This window comes from Apteryx mantelli, chromosome 5 (assembly GCF_036417845.1).
Source record: "Apteryx mantelli isolate bAptMan1 chromosome 5, bAptMan1.hap1, whole genome shotgun sequence".
Taxonomy (NCBI): domain Eukaryota; kingdom Metazoa; phylum Chordata; class Aves; order Apterygiformes; family Apterygidae; genus Apteryx; species Apteryx mantelli.
The window spans coordinates 20474332-20498448 of record NC_089982.1 but is presented as its reverse complement, the minus strand read 5'-3'; the positions used below and the strand labels follow the sequence as shown (position 1 = coordinate 20498448).

At 35.0% G+C, this 24117-nt stretch overlaps 1 protein-coding gene across 4 annotated transcripts in view; it reads right to left on the bottom strand.

Annotated features, from left to right (window-relative positions):
- Nucleotides 1-24117, bottom strand: part of SEC24B (SEC24 homolog B, COPII coat complex component) — a 48938-nt gene that overhangs the window by 9788 nt on the left and 15033 nt on the right. For 2 of the 4 annotated variants that reach the window (XM_067297604.1, XM_067297602.1), the window contains exons 4-20: nucleotides 21187-21291; nucleotides 17376-17456; nucleotides 15485-15666; nucleotides 13423-13607; nucleotides 12989-13091; nucleotides 11963-12089; nucleotides 11237-11346; nucleotides 10152-10264; nucleotides 8609-8727; nucleotides 8160-8215; nucleotides 7691-7897; nucleotides 6910-7033; nucleotides 5957-6115; nucleotides 5312-5485; nucleotides 4511-4621; nucleotides 2915-3090; nucleotides 1092-1229 (exon numbers count right to left, since the gene is read on the bottom strand). In XM_067297604.1, the coding sequence (XP_067153705.1) occupies nucleotides 1092-1229; nucleotides 2915-3090; nucleotides 4511-4621; nucleotides 5312-5485; nucleotides 5957-6115; nucleotides 6910-7033; nucleotides 7691-7897; nucleotides 8160-8215; nucleotides 8609-8727; nucleotides 10152-10264; nucleotides 11237-11346; nucleotides 11963-12089; nucleotides 12989-13091; nucleotides 13423-13607; nucleotides 15485-15666; nucleotides 17376-17456; nucleotides 21187-21291 (2270 nt within the window). The remainder of the gene's footprint in view (nucleotides 1-1091; nucleotides 1230-2914; nucleotides 3091-4510; nucleotides 4622-5311; nucleotides 5486-5956; nucleotides 6116-6909; nucleotides 7034-7690; nucleotides 7898-8159; nucleotides 8216-8608; nucleotides 8728-10151; nucleotides 10265-11236; nucleotides 11347-11962; nucleotides 12090-12988; nucleotides 13092-13422; nucleotides 13608-15484; nucleotides 15667-17375; nucleotides 17457-21186; nucleotides 21292-24117) is intronic. The other 2 variants (XM_067297603.1, XM_067297605.1) reach the window with 2 other exon arrangements.

Here is a 24117-nt window from a genome sequence, read left to right as displayed (position 1 = left end):
TTTCAGTAGGTCAAAATAAACCCTATTTTCTTTATTATTCTGTAAGAAAACTGGCCTGACATCTTTTGTTAATAAAACTGGATCTCCCCAAGAGACTGCTCATTCTTCACAGCACTTACATACTGAATATTGTGTTTCAGTATCAATACCACAAAAACTCAGAGTTACTGAAGAAGTTAAGTTCTCAAATAGCGAGGAAAAAATAGAAGTATAGAAAGACTGATTAAGAATTCCACTGAAGTGCACTGAGTTTAGATTTGCATATATAAATTTATAAAATACTTTAAAAGAAACTTCAAAACTACAAATAACTTACAGTTGTGCTGAATAATGCCAACTGCCAGATGAACTACTCAAATTACTATATAATCTTGTATGACACTTAAAAAACAAGTTCCTAGTTACCCTTCTTCAAAGCTATTGTTAGTGCTGTAAATATATATGACTGACTAACAAACTAACGATGACTTCCTTAAAAAATACAACTTATTTTTGCAGTTAAAACCAACTTTGACCCTAAATAAAATCTCATCTCATTACTATTAAAAATACATCCATTTTCTAGGTTACCTCTATGAAGGGAAAAATTAATAAAAATCATTTTTGTACATCAAGTTCTTCCTCCGTCTGATTGTAGCAGCCTGGAGGTACGATCTTATTTCATCCACACCAGTCAAAGATCAAAGTTCGTTATTTCAGACATCTTTATCTGGTTTTAGAATACAAACCTAGAATTCCCTAACAAATCTATTTCATACATTTCTCCCAGACTGTTCTAAAACACAAAAAACACTAGATATACATCTAATGCATACAATTTTCTCTATTTTCTTTATATAATAGAAAAATACAAATATGAAAAAGTCACTGAAACAAGGTAAAGAAAAAGCATTGTTTTCTCATATTATATTACTGTATCTGCAACTCAAAAATTGAAAAGGAATGATTTTCTTGATTTTTATAATTTATGGAAAATACTCACTTTAAGTTACAATAACTTTCCAACAAATTGCTACAGCACAACATTAGGTTCTACAAACACTCCATTAAAAAAATTTTTTAAAGTCATAAAAAAAGGATTCATGCATTACCTCATCTATCAATTTGTCTATCCTGTACATGTTGGGATGTATCATTTTCATCAGATGAACAAGAGGCTGACTCTTCATCTGGCACATTGCATATACACGATCATCCAAGCGTGTGCTAGTGCCAGTTCTAAATGCTTTCTGTAAGAAAACAATGTTGTTAATCAAATCAATCCTATATTTTATGTCAGACCTAAACACTGTTTTTCAGATTTCTTTAGAGTGTCAGGCAAAGACGACAAAGTTTTTGTAAGGAAATGCATCTTATTGGTATTACATTAGAAAATCCCAATTATATTATAAAATATTTACATTACACTAAAAAATTCCTCCTTAAGTACAACTTGCATACTATATATTTAAAAATCTAATTCAGTCTCCCTCCTTATTGAAGAGTAGAAGGATGAAGAAGAAAAAAAAGTTTCTCCACTTTTGTAAAATCTCTATTGGTCTGTGCTCACATTTCTCTTGTTTTTATTCTTCACAACTATTATCGGCCTGTGATATTACAGACGCCAAACAGCAATGAAACTAAGAGCTTAGTAGGATCAAAAACAAAAACTTCTGCAGATAATAAGATTAAATCCAGATTTATATTCTTAACAATTAAACAGCAAGGGAAATACCTTCATGTTTTATGGCAGAAACTAGGCTGTCATGAGACACAATTTATTTTGTAACTCTCCTTCCTACTGGATTTTTCAGACCTCCTTTAGAAGCACTTGGTAAACAGTCACTGTTAGAAAGACGACAATGGAGCAGGCACCCTATTCTGATCCAATGAATCCAGTATCTCAAAATGCAAACTCACTTCTACAAAGCCAAGCACGCAAGTTTTCTTATCATTGACTACCATAAGCATTCTCATTTTGTTTTCTTTATAATATCCCTGGCTTTTTTTTTTTAATTGTTAAAAATAATTTAAGAAACCCACTAAGCTACTAATTTCCTCACCCACTGTTACTTTTAAACTCTTTGTGTTTTCTACTATTAGTTGCAGTACTTATTAAACCTACCAAAAAATTCCTAATCCATATATTAGAGACTGCAGCCATCACTAAGCCAAAGAAAATAAATGATTGTGATCAGATTTCTTACTGAACTTCAAAAATATTCTTTGTAACTAAAAAAAAAACAACCAAAAACAAAAACACAGAATACCCAACTTTAAGACATAAAAATCTTAAAATAATCTTTGAGATTTATTGATGACAAAACCCTGTGGTAAGCTCTCTTTTTTTTATACTTAAGTATGATTTTTGGTAATACAAAAAGGGAAGATATTCAAAAATCAAAAGTACTAACTACTTTTATGTGAACTACATCATTTTAGCTTCTGTAACAGATTTCATTATATTTCCATGGGTTCTCCTTTTGTTTCCTGATTCTTCAAAGTATGGAGCATAGGCACTGAAAAATTTTTGTTTCCTCTTCATAAAATAAATTTAACAAGTGGTTTCCAATAATCATTTAAGCAACACCAATTAGTTGCCAAAATTTGAGAAATATTGTTACAATATTTAACTTCTGATTTTCATTGTAAAACAAAGTAACACAAAATATCAAAAAACAAAATCAAGTTAAAAAACAAAAAACCACAAAAACACACCACCACATTATTCAGGCACTGATCATGTCACATAAGCTAAACTAGCCATCTCTGTTGAGCCTAGAGGACTTTCACACAAAAGAAGATAACCCAGTTCTCAATTTCAGAAAAGGGCTGACAGTCTAGCAGTGAACCTAGCCCTAGAGCTGAAGAATTACTCAAAATGGAGCAACTTTGAATCAAATATCAAAAAAGAATCCCCCTACATTATACATACCTGTTTGAGAAGAGCCAAAACATACAATGGAAACAGCTTGAGGGAATTTGGTGCTACCAGCACGGACTGCTGCAGATTTGAGGCAGTTGACATATATGCTTCCAAGGAGTCCATCACAGCATTAACTAAGGCATCTCTTGCATCTGCAAGACTAGATGAAACTGAGCGATCCACAGCTGTTGGATGAGAAGGACACAAGAAATTACCAAAGATGACTTCATTCATCCACATGAATTTTCAAAATATTAGGCGTACTCTGGGGTGATATTTGAGGATTTTAAAAACACAACTGTAGACGAATTTTTCTATTTATTTATTTTTAGTAAGTAAACAAGCTGATTTTCCTCAGTGAAATTAATTTTTATGCTGCTTAAAAAAAATAGTGTGGCTGATCTCTATGTCCTAGTTCCCATTCTTGGAAATTGTTTAAAACTGTGATACATACATATGAAACCAAATGCAATTAATGTTTTAAACATTATAAAAATAACTTAGCTATTATCAAAACTATCTGCTGTCCTGCCTCCAAGACACGTATTTGCAGTAATTTTTCTGGATTTTTTTGTAGCAAGAAATTACTTCCACTGTTTCAATAGCTTAATTACGCTTAGTACAATTTAAGTTTAATTTTTCTTTGCTGAGAAAGGGCTGAAATCTGGTTGGAGGAAGCCACCTGCTGGACTGAATGCAAATTTAACACATGATACAAAAGTACTTCTTCAGACTACTGTACTACTTCAGATTCCATCTGAACATAAGGAAAAATTTTTTTACTGTGAGGGTGACTGAGCACTGGAACAGGTTGCCAGAGAGGCTGGGGAATTTCCATCTTTGGAGATATTCAAAAACCACTGGAACGCAGTCCTGGGCAACATGCTCTAGGTGACCCTGCTTAAGCAGCGGGGTTCGACTAGACCATCTCCAGAGGTCCCTTCCAACTTCAACTATTCTGAGAAGTACTATTCATTTCCTCTAATCTGTTTATTTGACTTTTAATATACAATATGGCATGTACAAAAATGCTGTGCAGAGAGCTGTACAGAGCCAGTGGCAGAGATCAGCCTATGAAACAGCTGCTTGTGACACAGAAAGGCAGTGGTACACAAGTATGGGAAGAGTAAGCATCCTCAGCCCAGCAATGTTAGGCAAGAGGCATATCTCAGAGACACTGCTGCCAGAAGTACTTCGTCTTTCAGTCTCCAGTGACTCACTCAACTGATTCATGCCATTTCTTAAGTGATCCCGGAATGCTGAAGTTTGAAATACCAGCCATGGTGGTGATGATGCACAAGGGTTTTGATCTAAGCACACTTTTTCAAAGATGACTCTTCCTTCTTTTAAAAACCTCTAGAGAACAATATAAGAAAGCTCCTTTAAAAGATTAAAGTAAGCATTCAGACTAAGGAATATTTCAGTTAATAGTTTTAATACGACTTCAATTTCATCATCTTTCCTGTACAAAGGCTTTAGTGTATTCCAACTTTTTTCTACAATACCCAGGCCTCATTCATTGCTTTGTTTAAACACTTGATCAAATTAAGAATGTATGAAAACATATCTGAATTTTCATTCCTGAATTTTCATTCCTGTACTCACCCATGTTTGCTAAGAGGCATACAACTGCTTGTACATCCGCTCCTGCATATACATCAGCCAGTGAATTGACAACAGGCAAGCAAAGCGTGTGCACTCGAATTCGCCGTTCACCTAATAAAAAAAAGTAGAAGTCAGTATGCAACATCTCCCGGTAGGAAGAGGTACATATATTCAGTTGTTACACCATATCTGGTCTCATCCAAGATTGTATTTACTGTGTAAAAACACAGCAGTCATGAAATTGCAGTAACACCATCTCCCATTCCCACCTCTTAACATTTTTCAATTCTGAAATGCTCTTAAGTAGTCAACTTAAGAATTAGCACAAGTTCATGACATGAACTAGCTTACAGTGTCCCGAAGTGTTTTGCATGCTACAGATGACAGTATATAGATTTCCACCCAAAAATTCTGTGGCATCCTCTACAACAGAGAATAGCTGCTATTCTTTATGCCTACCAAACATACCAGCAACTAGCTCAAATCCATCAACTTAAGGAAGGATCTGTGATTTTGATTGCAGTAGGTGCCCAATACCATGGCTTATAGCAATGGCATGCCATTTAAGTAAAGGTGCTTTAGCAGGACTATTTTACTTAAAGATGGAGATAAGTTACATTTTCCCATCAAAACAAACTCTATAAAGATTTAGCTATATGATTCACTGCCAAATAGGCTGACTGACTTTGACAAAATTTGCTTAGTGAATAGAGATCAACAAGAGACCATAGAACTAACTATACAAACACACTGTTAAAACAAACACACACAACAGTGGTGAACTTGTTTGAATTTATTCACCTTTACTAGAAGTATACAGAAGAGCTGTCTGAAAGCAAACCAAAGATGTGTCAGTCAGACTTTCCTCAATGGACATTTGTACCGCAAATCCAGCATCAGGATTGATGTTGGCAAGTGACAAGAGATCAGTTGATCGTACAAAAAAATTCCCATGAAAAGTGTGTATTGAAAGACCTAGAAGCAGATGAAATAATTCACACAGAGGGAGGTTAAAACAGCATGAAAAGCTCCTATCAATAGGATAGGAGAAATAGTTATCCTAAATAGTAAGCAGAATCAATTACTATACAAATCATTGGGCATTTCAGAATGATCCTCTAGAAAATTCATATTCAATTTTGAAAATTCCAAATGGGATGATGCCCTTACACTACACATTTCAATTTAGTTGAAATGAGTAGGTGCCATCACAAAAAAAAACAAAAAAACACCACCACTCCACCACCACCAAAACACAAAAACACACAAAAACCCTCAGATATACAAAGGCAAAAGCTAATGCAGTTTATTGATGTCAAGAAGGCAAGTATCTTAATCTTCAGTGAAAATGAAATAACGTGAAATGTCTTGTTGCTAAAGACTAAGCACGTTTAAAGTAATAGATAACATGTTTACATCAACTTTCCATAAGTATTTATAGCATACCTTTTGTACATCGTATTCGCATAACTGCCTCAAATCCAATCTTCCTTGTAAGGTATCTTTTCAGATCTTTCTGCAACTTTTCAGCCTGAGCAGGATTATGGATATGATGGAAAGATGGATAATAATAGATGCATCCAGCGGAGTATTTGGACATGCAAGCTGTGAAGGAGAAAAAGACATGGTTAAGAGGTAAAACTAACATTTATTTATAAAAACCAGAACAAAGACACTAGTGCTATTTCATGATCAGTTTAAGCAGAAAAACCCTCAAATGATATTCAGGCCTTAAGAAACTTCTTAAAACCTCACTGTATAGAAGAAAAATAAAGACTGTCTTAGTGACATGAGGTCAGGACACACAAATTCACCCATCCAACTTCATTCAAGTCCCATCTATGTTCATCTTTTTCCTGATATAACCTGTATCTATAAGACAAGTATGGTTGTTCCTGACTCCCATCACTTAAGACAGCAGTCAGTCACCCAATACACAATTATCTAATTGTACATACACACTTTTTTGAATAAGCTTCTTAATATTGCATGCTACCTTTGGCAGTGAATAGGGGGATGTATACAGAAATACTTGATTTCTGGTGCGCAGAGACAAATCTTGGTTTAATATCAAAAGAACTGAAGGTGAGAACTGTGTTCTACCCTTATGATTAAACTTTATTCTTCCCTGCCATCTGGCTGTTTCCCTTTCTCGAGCAGAAGAGTACCTTCTAGTTTAAAATTGCTAAGTCTCAGAATAAACCGTCTTTGATAGCATCAATGCGATATTCCTGTTCTTTACTATCACCTTTTAAGTCAAACTCTTTGCAGCATTAGCTGTACTTATGAAAGTGCAAAAAGAAAGATTTATATGATTTAAGAACTCCTGATTCAGCGTATGTTTCCGAAGACAGACAAAACTGTGGAAGCAGTAAGTATGTGCATTAAGTACCCCTTACCAAGAGAAGCTAGATCAGAATATTGTGAACTTAAGAGAAATAAATCCACAGCAGTCTGCTGGCCTGAACAGTCCAATGCCAACTTCTTATAAAAATCTGTTGCTGGACCAAGATGCTGTACCACCTTTGGTAAACAAATTACACAGGAGAAGAGTTAAAACAAAGATCATGCTCCCTTAAGACTTTATGGCGCAATAAACATACTACTCAATGGCAAAGTACCGCAGAAAAGTGTTTCTTTTAAACAATACTTTCTAGGCATTTCAAAACACCTGCAGAAATAATTTCTTTATGCTACACCTTCTTTTCATTTATATTTACAAGCAGTTATAAGTTTTTAAGGAAGCTTATGTTCTCATACAAACAAGCATTCAAGTAATAACTATAAAATACTTACTGGATATTGCATATTACAAGACCATAAAAATAATAAGAATTCATGTTTTAGGTCTGTGTTTTAACACACACACACACACACACCTTGGTTCAAAGCCCAGGTTGATATAAAGTGAGTCAGAAACATTTGCAACTTCTTGTGCTTGTCAAGACAAGCTATGGACCAAAGGCCCAAAGAACAGCTCATATGCTTTGAAACAAATAATATCATACAAGCATATATAAATTAGTGATCTTAAATGCATAAGGCAGACATTTAAGACATTGCAAATTTAATGAACTGTTGTGCACAAAAAACAAGAGTTGTTCTGCAGAACTATGCTAGTCAAACAGACATTGCTAGTCCCTAATCTCGCTACTAAAATGAATAATCGAGTTTTTGTACCGTTGTGCTTGATCTTTGATTGGGATCCTCTCTGGAATGCAAAAGCCCTGCACCCAAAGACGGTAACTGAGTCTGAAATACAGATATCCGACCACCTGTTGGAGACATCAGTTTAAATGCAGCCTGAAGTGCAGGACCCAATGCGCTGTGTGTTTCTCTTGTATTGGTGAACATATTTGGTAATGCATTCAATAGATCTTTTATCAGCTGCAAAACACATTGAAAGGTGTTTCTGAGATTTTGCAAACTTGAGATATTTTGTATTAGTAAAAAGCTGTGTTGTCATAAGTGATGAACAATTGGTATCAAATATTTCAGCTTAGTTTCAACATACTGAGGTAAACAATGTCATTTTAAAAACTATGATGCATCAAACAAACAGCATATAATATTTTTATAATTGAAAAGGAACCTCTGTTTTGAATATTCATCTGTTTAAATTTAATAATATGGTTTTGAGCAATCATACCTCTTTGCTTTCATGGAGATTTACAAGTAAACTATCTGGTGTAGGCAGGAAAATATCTGTGAGGAGAAGGGAAAACAGTATTTTTTTTCTTTAATGAGGAAAAAAAAAGTTCATATAGAAGAAAACATTTCACTATCCGTTGCTGTAAAGCCACCAAATAAGGTCTACAGTTTTGACACATGTATTATTAAATACAAACAAACAAAAAAACAAACAGTCTATACAAAGCTTGCTTTATTCAAAGCAAAATTAACATTTGATTTTCACTTTTTAAACACTACCTATTTTGAGTTAGCATAAGATTATTTCTGAATAAAGTATTCCCTATGAATTTGGGAATTTGGACCTAATATCAGAATATTAGAGAGAGTCTAATCTTTCCTCTAGGGGAAAAAAAAAAATCTTAAAAAGCTTCTCAGAAATTTAGTTTCCATTTTCTTGTTACTTACCATCAATATCTGAGACAATCAGCATTTGAGGCTGAGATAAGCCTTCCTGCAAGTTGTAAAATTGAACAGTGCTGTCAAATGTTATGAACCCTATTCTTGTTCTTGAATCTCCAGGCAGCCTGAAGTGTAAAGAATAAGAGTCAACTATTAAGGCCTAAATTTTAATTTCTCTCTCATAAGACACATATATACACACAGCTCCCACTGACATTAGCAGAAATTCAGTTCATGTATTCAGAGGTGAAAGGAATGGGGGAAGAGCATGAAAGAAGACCTGAATTTGTGAATACAAATATTATTTCTTCAATATTTTCTGAAGAGGCAAGATTATGATATAGTTTACAAGACTCCAGATGTTGCAGATAAGCACTCACTAATATACCAATGTTTATTTCTAAGACAGCTTAATAAGCTAATTTAAGCACTACACTACAATATGAAAAATACCGTTCTTCAACAGAAAACAGTGCATTTTGTTCTTAAAAAAAAAAAAAAAAAAAAAAAAAAAACCCTTTTCGATAACGTAGTGGCAGAACACTTATAACTAAAATAAAAATCAATGTCTGTAGAATGCAACATTCTTCTTTCTCATGTGGACCACATTTCTATGTATGGCATTAAACTAAAGAAAAAAAAAAACAGTAATTCCAAAATAAAATATACAACATCAGCAAATGCTGAAAACCTTTTTGGAACAAAAGGAATAGAGACAAAAATTGCTTTACCACCTGGATATAAATTGAATCTTCCAAAATGTTAGTGTGTTTTGGAGAACACACTGACTAAATAGTAACAAAGCCCTGAACAAAGACTAAAACAATATATATAAATGAAGTATTTTTGTTGTACATGTTGGTGGCCTTTATCAGAAAGGAAAATTTTCAACTTCCTAATAAGTTGCAAAGTGCAATACATTTTCTAAGAGGCAGGCCTCCACAGGATGCAAATTTATTTTCAGAGACATGAGCCTCGTGAAGTTCATCAGCCCTCCCTCAGAAAGCACCAACAGAAATCTCACAGGTGTTGTTCCAGTGCAAAAATGGCACATACTGGACAAGGCATAAGTAGATTTAGGTAACTGTGATCTACAAAAACGCCAAGCTGACACCACATTTCAACTTGGCTGTCTCGTACTAGTGGTTATGACATGCCAGGATACAGCACCTCAGCTGTTTCAGCACATGAGAATTGGCAGTTTAACTTCTATAAATTAATTATTTTTGTTGGTCTTAAGAAAAGAGACCTTTACAGATGTTTGAACAATCAATACATTGTTAGAAGTTACAGCTAAATACAGCTCCTTTCAGATCCACTAATCACATAAAGAGAAGGTATTTCTCATTATGGAAATGACTTGAACTACACAGCTGTATTATTTCCTTAGACATGTAAGTTGCATTTCAGAATCTGTCTCAGGCAACAACACTTCTGTCCTGTAGGAACAGATCACTTAAACACTACATGCAAGTTTTCTTCAAAGCTGTAGGCTAGTACTGTTCATAATTACACATAGCTAATCTGAAAAGGTTATTTATATTCTTACTTGTCTAGGTTTTCCAGCAATGATTGGCAGACTATTGTCAAATATCCAGCCTCCACTGCATTATGAGACACATCTAAAACAAATAAATATACTGCAGGCTGAGGAGGGCGAAGCTACAAAGTAAAACAAGCAGACAATTAGATTAAAAAAATCATACTTAAAGAAATATTAAAAAATGATTAGTCCTTAGAAAGGGAAGGAGAAAAAGGGAATACTTAGAAAAATGCAAGGTATACATTATGCAATAAAATTATATCTTACAAGAGTCTAAAACAGTCACATGGGCAGGTTTAACGACAATTTCCAGCAGTTAATAATCCCTGTTTGCAATAAGCATACACTGTTACGCTTCTGAGCGGAAACTGGACATTCTAGTCTCTCCATCAGTCAACTCAAAAATGAAATATGGGTGCCAGACATGGACCTTACTCTTCAAAACAGCACTGTTCTCTCAGAGCGAGGACAATGTGATCCATTAATCTGTGTTAAAACAATCTGCATGCATCCTTTTCCCCACCATATACAAGCTATAATTATTCATATTGCCAAATAATTTAGCCATAGTGTTTCAATTCTAAGAGTAAAATTTCTTATTGCTGCTGTTAACAATGTCATTATGAACAGGGCCATTTTCCAGTCCTTGTTTCTTTATCCTTCTTGGATACAAGACTACTATCACAGCAATTGTAGTTTGACTCCTATTTAGTAACTGTGACAGATAGGATCCTAACTAGAGATTTGAACCCAACTTAATTCCCCTCATTATTCTGCTACTGGTCTTTCACAGCCCCTGTGAGAATGAGGGAGAAACCCAGAAACCACATTGTATCAGACCCAGGGCACATTATGCAATGTTAAATTATAGCGAGCAACTGTACACATTGCAACTGCATTTCATTGACAAGCCTTCGAATATATACATTTGCCAAAACTCAAAACAAATATGAAATCCAACTACTCTTTGGTATTAGAGGACCTTCACAGGAAAATTAATACATATCACTGGAGCAATGTGCAATGTTAATTTAAAAAACATTTATATTAACACAGAATGGTTGTGAAAGTTCCTACGAAAGCATTTTTACCATATAGTCTGAGGAAGCAATGAATTCCACTGTAGAATTTTGAACCTCTGGCCGTTTATGAGGCTCTCCATAAGATCGTGTCAGAGGATTATACATAAATTCTTCAGGAACTAGAAAACAAGTATGTTTCCAATATTTATATATTTATCAGCAAATAAAAACCATTACAGCAACTACAAGCAAGCTAAAGCAGACATATTTCAATTATCATTAACAACAGAAAAAACTCACATTAAGGATATGTAAAAATCAAGGAACATTTCAAGTATCCCAACCAACATCAAAGTTTAATAACTGGAAGCAAAAGCAGCTTCATTTTAAACAATGATATAACATCATCTTGACTACAGCAATGCAAATAAAGCATTTTACAACAAGTTCAACACAATCTGGATTCTTTATCATAATCTTTGGCCTGGATTGCAGACAGTATTAACTGTTGTCATATTTTCATTTCCCTATTACAAAAGCAGTCAATGGAGCAAATTGATTTCATTACACAAGTCATCAGGACAATCTGATCACATCACCTCAGTCTCCCAGAAAGCTGCAAAATGATCTTTTGCTTCAGAAAATGCATAGTACCTCTGACTTATGATCTAGAGATTTTAAAAACATCTTAAGACTACTGTCATCTTAGTCCACTTAGAGTATCTCACGGACTGATATGATGCAAATACTTGAAAGAGATTACATAAATGCAAGAATTTTTCTTACAGAACTTACCATCATTAACTCTATAGCACAGATTGCATTTCCACCTCCTTTGATCAATGAAAGAAACAAATGGGTTGATATATGTCCTGCAGGATCTGCATCTCACTATTGTGCTTGATGTTATTACTGGTAATTGCTAAAAAGAAAATAATGGAAAGCTGTAATAAAGGTACCCAATACATTTTATAGAAAACATTATTTTGCAGTACAGAGTATAAAAGCTTCTTAAGCCCAGATATTCTATCATCTTTATCTTTTTAGCTCATTTTCATACAGAGTAATAATGATGCCCATTAAAAAAGAATCCTCCCATGTAAAATCAGAAGAAATAATATTTAGCATTTTTTGCCTTAAATCTAATCTCACTAATGAAAGATACAATAGATTTTTAATGAAATTATTTTAAGAACATTTACACAATGTAATACATTAGCTGCATTAAAAGGAAACTGAGCAGGGTAAGTGCACGGACAAAAATTATATCGTTAAAATAACATGGCTACTAAAAGTAAAGGAAATTATGCAAGACAGGACAACGTTGGGTGACTAAGGATGCTTTACAGCAAACCTTATACATTGAAGAACACACTGTAAAGAAAAAAAAGTCATACCAGACAGTTATTCACCTTTCTGCATAAATACAAATAAATTATATGGAGGGGAGTTGCTTAACAGTTGTGAGCATAGCTTCAATCTTTTATTGTGCTTAACTTCTACTGATAACATTTATCACCCCAGTAATACATTCACAATAGCACCACTTTTCAAAAAGAAATCTAAGTCTCCATTACTTGTCATTCAAACAAGTAAAAAGGAAAAAGTTTTGAAGGACTTGTCCAAAAGTTTTCCCTTACAGATTTTGATGAAGTAGCAATTACAAGTTTTTTTTTCCTCTCTTCTCTCTTAATCCCCAAGAAACTTCTTGCTACTCCTATTAAATTTCAGACTTGTATTTCATGATTATTTTATTGTGTCTGAATCAAAATGGGACAAATACATGTATTAAATGTATATACTAAAAGTAATTTACTTTACCGTTAAGTCTCTAAAGGGATGTAGCAACAAACCCAAAGGAAGCTTAGCTTTGTTTAACAAAGCCTGTGTCTGTGGAACATTCGTCAATGTACATCGAAATGAGCTGAAAGGAAATAAAAACATTATGTTACAAATGAAATCTTAAAACACGTTAAAAACATTGTGTTAACACCTGATTTTAAGGAATTTTGAAGTTTAAGAAATTCTATGTTTTACAAAACTAACATTTAAAATGAACAGAAACCATGTCTTTAAGAAAGTAAAAAACCTCCTAAAGAATGCAGGAGCCTACTCCCTCCCCCAGTTTAAATCACCATGATTTACAGTCAGGTGTCAGTTTACACTTTTTTTTTTTTTTTTTTTTTTTTTAGTGTTTTAAATAATTATCAGCCACAGAAAAATGTAACGTGCTGGTACAGACACAATACACTTACTCTGGACTGCAGTTTAATTTCCTAAGATCAGAGTTCAAGTTAGGCACAGGCGCTGGAAGTGAAGAAACAGGCAAAATATTCCTATCTTGTGTAAGGTTTACTGGTCTCAAGCTTTCTGGCTGCTGAGAATGCTGTAGACTTAGTCCTCCTAAGGAAGAGGACAGCTGGTTCACACCTGGATATTGCTGCAAAAACATGAGCATTGCAAATGGGTAAACACATGTTTAAAAATGCAATCTTAAATCTTCTTGTAATCCCAATTTTTCCAAACACCTATTTACAAAAGATAGTGGTAGTTAATAAAGAACCTATACATATGAGGAAACAGTTGGACAGCAGTAATTTTAAAATGTAACAATCCTTCCAAATACATTTCATTAGACAAAATTCAAACTCTGTATACAAATCAACATCAGAAGTCACATGCCATCCTTATGTTCAAGTCTTCCAAGCATAAGAATACAAGTAAGTTACTAGGAAAACAGAGGATTTTTTTGTCTTCGAAGATGTCACCAGGTGATCTTTCCAACTTAAAGAAATTGTTTCAAATATTTATATTTTTTAATATAAAAAATACCATAGAAAGTAGAAAAGGTTAGGCTGGAGGGCACCTCTGGAGATCTGGTAGTCCAAACTGCTGTTCAAATACTAACTTCAAAGTTAGATCAGCTTGCTCATAGCCTTGTCTAGCTGAGTTTTGAAAATCTCCAAGGATGGATGATTTCACAGTGCACCTATTCTAGTGCTTCTCCACACCCATTCTGAAGAACTTTCTCCTTGTATTTCCAGCTGGAACTTCGCATGTTGCAACCTGTGACTGCTGTCTTTTAAAAAACACTGCATGCCCCTGGAGAGAGTCTAGCCTAACTCACCCTTTAGGAAGTTGGACACGGCAGGCAGATTCCCCCTTCTCTTCATGTCTCTTCAACAAAAGGCAAGTCATAGGCTTTATCATCATAAGCCTTGCCAGTTTTATGAAAGAACATTTCAAAGGAGTAAATATAAAAACTCTCTCAATTTAGAAACTCAAAGTTAGGTTAAGCCTTCAGTTCTCAGTTTAAAACAATTTCAGTTTCATTACACACTTGAATTCACATTCACTTGAGTTCAGCAAACCAAGCTATCATAATGAAGATGACTAACACAGTTTTAAGGAGATCATGGACTATGCTATAAATTTAAAGAACTAACACCTGCAGTACTCAAGCTATTCGGTTAAAATTTGTCCCTGAATATACAAAAAAAAAAGGAAGCTATGTTGAACACACTTATTTCTTTCAGCCCAAAGAAATAATTAAAATATTTCCTCTATGTCACATTTTGCATTACCTCTGTAACAACGTAAGTATTCTCTTCTGGGTATTAGATGCTGATTTACTGTACTACTCACACCAATAAGGAACTCTGATCACCTTCGGCAGTAGTTTTGACACATTTGAAGTTGACCCTTATTTCAGAAAGGGGGGTTTGCAAATCAGCAGGTCTGGTTTTCTACATCCCTGAACACATACACTTTTCTGCACTGTCTGAGCTTTTGTACTTCCCCTCAGCACTCACATGCATGACCAGAGCCAGGTGACTGTCCGCAACTTCTCGGGTGTTTGGTGCTGTTGTTACCAGGAGAAGGGAGCAGACACAGGCGGCCTGCTCCACCATACACCCAGCACAGCTGCTTCACAGTTCTTTCATCCGGACCCTGTACAACGCCTTAGCAGTAACGCAGTTTACTGCTTGAGATCCTAGTCCATGATATTGCTCCTAACCAAATATTTATTTTCTGACCAAGCACTTGATATGCTTCTTTATGGTTTCTATCATTAAAGTACAGATCTTTTAAAACAATACACCTTAAAACTGTTGCTCCAAATAAGAACTGGTTAGGCAAACTCGTTAAGTCTAGCTGTTTGCAGATACACTTAAAATTTTCATTCAAGAAGCCTTCTACTTAGAAGTCTAGGTTAACATCCAGACATACGATGTCAATATTATATCAACACTTATTAGTTCAAAAATTAAAAAAATAAAATATGAAAATAGGTAGAAAAAGATGTATAATATGAACCTGTTGATAGTGCTGAAAGCCAGGATGGTGGCCTGGATTACTGGGCTGCACAGGAGCAGGTGGTGTTGCATTTTGGTAACCAGGCTGCAGTGCTGGATATCCATAACCAAAGGGCTTAGATGTTTTTGAAGGCTGGGGAACTGAAGGGGCAGGAACCGGGCTGCTGGTCACAGAACGTGTCTCTGGAAAGACAAAAAAATCCCACAAGTAAGGAATGTACTTACTATTTCTGTCCTATTTTAAATGGAAACTCCTAAATGCTTAACAAACAAACAATACCTTCAATTTGTCATTTCTTGCATTATCAATTTATTTATTTGCATTGACCAAATAAATAATTACAAGCCATTAGCAAGACAGATTACTGCAACTAATGTTGTTAATGGGGTTTTCATCAGAAGATGACTATAGACTTGCGTATCTATTCACAGAAACTTCAAAAAGCCATTTTATAAAAAAGGATTTTTTTTTTAAAAGACAAATTTTTCACTTGTAAAGAAAAAGGAAGTAAAAAAACCCCTACAATTATATTTTACTCCAGGATTTGACCTTGATATAAACTACAAAAACAAAGCCCATTCATGCTTGATTTCTTCCCAAGCCACTTATGGTTTTAAAATATAAAGTGATAGTACTATTCTCTAAGTGTAGATACAGAGCTTTTCTTAAAGTAATGTACGTCCCCCCTGTATAGCCTACAGCGGAGTTTCGTTATGCTATTTTAAAAGGTTAAATTGAAAGTAACATGTAGATCTCAGCTCATAGAACACATTAACAGTTGTGAAGAGATGAAAGCATTTCTTTAGAATTTAATGCCTACAAGCATGACCTAAATTTCAGAAGAATTTAAACTTGGTAAAATTCACTGGGAGAAGTGGCAGGACAACCACTCAAAACCCCAACCTCTTCTAAGAAACTAGGTTTGGTCTGTGCAGTCAGAAAACCAACAGGCCAAAGAAATTTAAACCTGATGCTTTTATTCTTTAAGGAAAGCAGAAAGAACAAATTATTTTTAGACTACACCTTCAGCAGAACCAAAATGGATACTTACTAGCTGAGAAATCAGAATCCATAATCCTGCAGCCAGACCTCTTCTGCCCTTACCGCATGAGCTGGGCCTTATGCTGCTAGCTATATCAGTTTTTTACTTCATGGGTATTTTGCTTTACACAAGAGTCCCTCCAAAATATTTAAGCAAACTATTGTGACATTCTGAGATACCAGAGCAATGCAAAAGAGCCAGAAGGAGAGCCCCAAAAGTTAATCCAATTATCTTTGAAAATACTGGCTAACATATTTACATTAAACAGCATCTTTTCTAACCACTCCCAGTATGACAGCTCTACATATTTCAAGACTGAGGTAGTCTTTGAGTAAGATAATTTAGAACAAAACTAACATTCCTGATATTTCTAGAGATAAAAGTAAGCAGAACAGCAGCCATATTTTTCACATTTTCTTTAAACATGGATAAACAGAAGAAAACCTGATCCAAGCGTCTCTGCAAACTGAAATCTTTGGTCTCTCAAAACTTCAGGGGTGCATATTATCAGCTACTAACGTCAACACAATCAGGCGAACAACATAACCTAGAGAGCGCTACCCCATTTTGCAAAGAGCATACCTCCATTACTACCCTCAATATTACAATGGAAAGTATGGATTATGATACAGTAAAGTTTTATTAAACATTTACTCCAATTTCTGTGTTAAAATAATGAAAAGTGAAAAAAAAGAGCAAATTCATAGGTATTTCCTTTTACCTGCTTGTTAATTAACATTAAACAATACCAAATAGGAAAAACAAACAAACAAAAAAAACCCATAAATGGTAAATATTTAAGTCTTAGACAAACAGTTCAGAATCAGCATACAACAGCAAGTGGCTCACCTGGATAGCCACCTCCTTCCAGGGCATCATAATTGTTGAGAACAGGAGAGGCACTGCTAGTAGTAGAGGAACTATCAATTGCTAGGGGAAAAAAAAGAAAGGTGCTTCTGAAACAGCAAATTTTTGAGGAATAAGAGGCTGAAGATTTTTTTCTAAAAACCTTCATAAGAAGCTCTCAAGAAAGAGCCCAGGAAAAAAAAAAAAAAAAAAAAAACACTTCAGCTGTAAGACTAGAAAGCTATTACCACAGCAAAAATGAGGGGGAGGAAGAAATAAGCAATCTACATGGTATTTCAAAACAAAACAAAAAAATAAAACAAAAACAAACAGCATAGAGAGACCAAAGGGAGAAGGACAAAAAACAATGATAAGGAGTTATTTCTTGAAATCAATAATATTTTCCTATTAAATTACAAACTCTTTCTAGACTACATAAGATGAAGCAACATACAACATTTTTTAAATATTCTCTCATGACTTCCTTCAGAACTTCAAGCAACACAAAAGACTCCCATTGTCTTCCGAGTGAATTCTGCCTGAGGTGGAAATGCTGCATAGGGTAAATTTTGTACTGACACGTATTTGCTTTTTCTTCCTTTCCATGCTGTTGTAATTAAGAGCTTGATTCAGTTTTGATATAAAGCTTCTGTTTCCACTGAACACTGACAAGAGCTCTTGACCTCAATCAGAATAAACCAAATTCTGGTGCAGCCAAAAGTCACAACTATGTAGGTATTGATAAACTTTTTCAGTACTGAATAGATTGCTAATGCTCAATTTTTGTGTGACCCTAAGCCTCTATTCTGAATATAAAACACGACAAACAAATACACATGTAAAAACATTTCTACTAGTGCTTTTTTATGTACATTTACAAAGAAAAAGGGCCAAGGAGGAAAAACAGATTAAATGTTTTTGCACCTTAAAATGCCAGAAGCCACAAAGTACAACACAAAGGAATTAGTAAATGTAAGCATTCACAAAAAAGATGATTATATGTAATTTTTGTGGTGTGACAGGTAGAGCAGAAGCAGAAGAGGTTCACCGATACTGCTTTACTCAGAAGGATCAACAAAGATCACCCACCCCTTTGTGAAGCCAAAACTATTTCAAGAGAGAATTTCAGTGGTTGGACAAGAGGTTCTTATATATGGGAACATATCGCTGCTGAAATTTGGGAAACATCATGAATGCCACGGCAACATCATGACTGTATAGATCGGTTTTGAGCATGTTGTCTTTAAAGCATTCAGCTAAGAAACAAAAAAACTACCCCCAAGAAATAAGACATACAATTAGTTGTGCAATGTCCTGCAAAGCAGCTTCAAACTCTAAGCTTGCCATGTGTGTCAGGGAAAGTTCAGATTCTCATTCAATAAAAACACAAAAACTTCCACAAAATGCAATAAGAATTGTCTTATGTTAAAGTTAAGCCACAACAGATGTCAGAATTTAATTTAGCACTGTAAGTACCACACCAGAGAACATACTAAAAAAAGAGGAAAAAAAGAAGGAAACAATAGAAAACTTCTTAGACAATTACAGTACTTATAACATGCTTTTAAGATTAAATAGAATTATTTAAGTCAATGCAACTTTTGCCTTTATGCTGTTGTCAAAACCTCTTTTGTAACACAGTTATTACAAGATCTAAACTGGCGAAAGTGATATAAACTTTGAGAAGCTACATAGACACAAACAAGGAGATGTCCAAGCTGGGTTTTTCAAAAAAAACACTGGCACAGCCTGAGCTAGAAACATATTAGGATTTATATTAACTCCTGGTGACAAGGGCATAAAACAGGAAGTTTATTAGTCAGCTAGCCTATGTATTGAACCTGGATATTTTTATCTTATACAAAAGAGTGAAAGGGTAAGCAGGCTGACAGCTCAAAGGATATAGGTTTAAGCAGAAGTAAAGAACTTGATAGATAAAGATGTAAGGAGCATGAAAACTTTTCTCTTTGTCTAGTAGGCTTAGAAAATAAAGCAAGGAGACAAAGGTTTTGGTTGATAAAGAATTGTGACATATTCTTTGACAGAAACCTTGGGACAGGTTTACACAAAAATCTTCATCTATGGAAAATTCTGTAGGAAGCTCTGCAATAAGAACTGCTCTCCCAGCTATTTTAGCCTAGCTATGCTTTAGAAAGCAGACTATGAAGGGTTCAAACAGCAGCTGCACCACAACCAAAACAAAATTTTAAATTCGAAAGCGGGACAGTTTCCTGGCTAGTAGAGCCTAATTAGACCTATGGCATTACCCAGCATTAGAAAAAGAATGATATCTAAACTTAGGAAGTAATTTTAGATTTTAAAAGTAGTGCTATTCAGGAGCTGCTGTGTATGAATTAACCCTAGTTTTAAACCTATTGAAAGATTCAAAATGCTATCATAGAAAGGGTAAGAAAATAAAGACACTGAAGCAATAATCTGCAATAGCAAGAATAGAAGAGGATATGATAAGCATCCTAATACTTGTCCTCCATTGGGATGGGGGAACTAATATCAACACAGTTTTCTTATCATGTAAATACTTGTCCTTTGCTGGCTGCAACAATGTCTTGAGCTGAAAACTCCCTTCTTCTAAGAAAAAAAAACAACTGAAAGTATTTTCTTCTAATGTTCGTCTAATAACTCAACCTAACAGTCATATCAGTATTTTCTAAATGATAATGTGGACCCATCACATTGTTTTTAATTGTGACCTGAAGGTCATCACTGCTCTGCTCCACTCTTCATGAAATCAGGAAAAGCACTCTAAGTTATTTTCATAGTATTTCAGTTTTATGATTGTCCATTATTTTAATAAAACTCAGAACTACAAGGCACTAATTTTTCCTAACAAGCTACAATACGAATGAAACTTGAAGGAAAAGTTACAAAATTTTGTTCTGCTCCCAAATTAATACTCATGGCCAACACACAAAAATGGGAGTAGTATATCAGTACAAGGTATGTAGTATACCATGTAAGAAATTATTTCTGTGTAGCAACAAAAGTAAAGCCTAACATTTAATTTCAGAAAGCTTTTTACACCATTACATCACACATAGATTGTGCAGACACTTTTCTTTGAGTTAGTTCAGAAGAAAAAAAGTTTCCATCCAAGAAACTACGGTGGCAAGAAACATGGAACTAATTTCAAAACCAAGCAATTCTGACAAAGTACAGACAAAATCCTTGCAGCCAAGGACATAAGAAGCAGTTTGTCTTTATAAATTAAAATGTTTAAAAAAATGTAAATAAACTTTTCAAGATCCCCACAAAGCAAGCAAGCTAAAACTGATGTGCCTGACTGTATAGACATGTCCTAGAAAAAGAAAAAAAGCAAACTTATGACCTTCCCATATTTACTTTACTACCTGAATTGTAAGTGTTCCTACACATAGGATAGGAAACGAGATAAACACTGTTTGATATAATGAAACAAATGGCATGTAGTTTCTTCATTTGCAGAACATAAGCAATTATCAGTATAAGTTCTATAGCCAGACACCTTCAGTTAAGAGTTTAATATCTACTGCGTATCAAAATCTTAAAACAAAGAGAGTCTTACAAGTTGTGAATATTATGCTATTAGATACATAAAACATCTGATATTTATGTGACAAAAAAGATTGTTTTCTGACCACTAATGAATGCCTTTTATTATATTAATAACATAGCCGGGAATTTTCCAGTTAATCTGACACATGATGAGTCAGAGTGATTTTTTGGCTTTAAAGAAAAAATAATTTCAGGGGATTGAAATATGGAACAAAACTTGGGTAGAAAAAGAACAAGATACTGGTGTAAAGCTAAAGCCAACCTGCTTCCTCATCCTCCTCATCCTCTTCCTCATCATCTGAACTTGATGACAAGGGAGCTGGTGCAGAGCTAGCTTGATTATTAACATATCCACCATACTGCATGCCTGTGAAGTGGAAAGCACAAACATAAGAGTCAGACAGACAGGAAAGATGAGAAACAAAACTCACAAATTATTGCATTAAAAGTGAGAGAAATTAGGCATTCCAGAGAAAATCCCAACATGCAAATAATTAAACCTACAACCCTAGACTATCTAGAGAACTAGACATGCTACATGAGCAGTACAGCAAAAGTAGCTTTTAGTGGGCTAGTTTGATTAAGTATTAGTAGTACACAGAAATTAGCAGGAAATGATATATATACACATTTATATGTATATATTTGATATAAATTTGTCCACTGGAGTACTTTCATAAAGCCATGTGTGTCTATATATGTATACATACACACACACATATACACACACATATTCATACACACAAACAAGCTTTCCTTCCTGAAGGAATTTAAATTGGGTAATGAAACATTTATATTAAGATTTTGCTTGGCAAACCTGTCCCTTTTGAAGCAGAAGACATTCACTTCTTTGGAATTCTGAACTTTGGTAAAAAGTAATGAAATATACTGTTGTTCCAACATGTAAGAGTACAAACAAATACCTCAGCAACACACTCAGTAAGACTTAAACTAGATAAACTTGAAAACTTGGTTAGTATTATTTTTAAATTAGTGCCTAAACTCAGATTCATAGATGCATATTTAAGCACCTAAATATACTATCCACTTCTAAGGTCTGCTGACAACTCAACTACTATTACCACAGCAACCTACAAATCATAATCAGTGTGTGTGTGCGCGTGCATGTGTGCGCGTGCGTGTCTGAGCGTGCGTATTTTTTTACAATAAATACTCTAAACAAGTGTCAACAATACACAAGAGCAGCAGATAAATATACTATTTTTAAATGCACAGCAAAGCCCACAGCAATGGCTTATAATTGATATGCAATATTATTGATGAAATTCAAGCACCACCATGAAATCTTGGATTGCTCTTGTCACAGGGCAGGTTTAGGAAGGATTTTAATATATATTTGCAGTCTCACAAAGGCATCCTAAATAGGTGCAAGTGTCCACTGTTTCCCACTTAGCAATCCAACGGACTGCTGTAAGAAGAAAATAACCTAACTCTTTCAGAATCAAAGTAACAGTTTGGGATTTTTTCAGTAGAAACACTGTGTCACCATTAGACTAGAGTTCTTTATTTTACACTATTAAGCACTACAGAAGTGCTGTAGCTATATAATACATAATCTGAAACCATCATAAGAAGTAATAATCCATACACATTTTGAATATGCTATATTAATCTTTATTTTATTTAAAATATGGGCTAAAATGCTGTTAGTTGCATGTCTTTTTTTAAAAAAGGTTATCAAACCCAGGAGAACTGTTTCAATTTCACTTAAGAGAAGCAATTAACAGGATCAAGGGGAAGGGCATCTATTCAAACAATGAAAGTAAAAAGGAAACAAAAAGCAAAACAGCACCACTACTTCTTGGAAAGCTGTAACCATCGCACAGAGCTCAGCACAAAAAAAGACTGGCAGCACTCCACTTTCTCTGGCGCCCTGGCACTCCCACGGGAGGCTCACGCCAGCCAAGCCTCCGCAGAATATGATAGCCACAGTGACGCAGAAACCCCACCAGTGCCCCCAAGGCACAGTGCTTCTGTTTCTCTGTACTGCTAAAACGCGGGACAAACTCAAGTGATAAGATATTCTCATCCTTTTCTAAGGATGCTGCAAGCATCTGCTAAGGATTCCCCATTCTCTGCCCCAAACCAGACTGGGGCTGAAGAGAACATGGCTGTTCGCAGGCCTGGGAGAGTTACTGAGGAATGGGACAGAACTACATGGTTGTGAAGGGAAAGAAAAATTACAATCATTAACGATTAGGAGCATTAGGCAGGAAAAAAGAAGTCACAAGAGTGGGGCAGGATATAAATAAGTGATGCAGTGTGATACAGACCGAGCGCCAAACTGAAAGAAACTGGGCAGAGTGAGTGAGTGCAAACAAAGATCTCCAAAAAATACCAAGCATGCAGAGAGGAGGAGGAAGGCACTAAATGCAACTGGAAAGGGCAGGCCAACGCAAATATTCCAAGGATGAGCAAGAGAGAGAGACAAAAGGGGTGAACCACTACTTCTACTTTGTTCCCCCCCCCCAACCCCCCAAAAGCAATCCAAAGATTCCAATTTCTAAACCTCCCCCCCGTCCTCCAGTCACTGACCACGTACAAGAAGGATGCATGTGTTCAGAATGAATATAAAAAGGGGGAAAAAAAAAAAAAAAGAGAGAAAATGCTAGTACAATAGTTGAGTAATCACAAACTATGTCATTACAGTTCCTTCAGAGGAAGGACTGGTTTGAGACTCTCACCAGCCTTACAACTTTGAGTAGATTTTTTTTCCCCCCCTTCTTTTATCTTGTCAGCACTCCTATAAATTCCTGCCTTTAGGATGCTCCTGTATTGTGCTAGTACAACTGTCCAGCCACACAAATAGCTGAATAAATCTGGAAAATGGCTGAAAAATAAACAGAAAAATAACCCAGGAGAAAAAAAAAAAAGAAAAAAAAGAAGAAAAGGTCACTTTCAGGTACATAAGCCTCCCCTTCTGGGTCACTGCCCAGAAGCACCACCAGTACGCGAGCACAAAGAAAAAGCAACTGAAGGGAAGGGCAGCAACTGCAAGTGTAATCACATGCCTAATCATGATTTCTGTTGTGGCAAATCAATTCTGTTTAGTATCTTTTACAGCATGGATAACAGTTTGTTAAAACCTCCCACTCTTAAAAGCAGCAAAAACTTGTTTTGAGACCAATATTTATTTTAAATCCGATCACGAATTTGGCTTAAAATGTAGCCA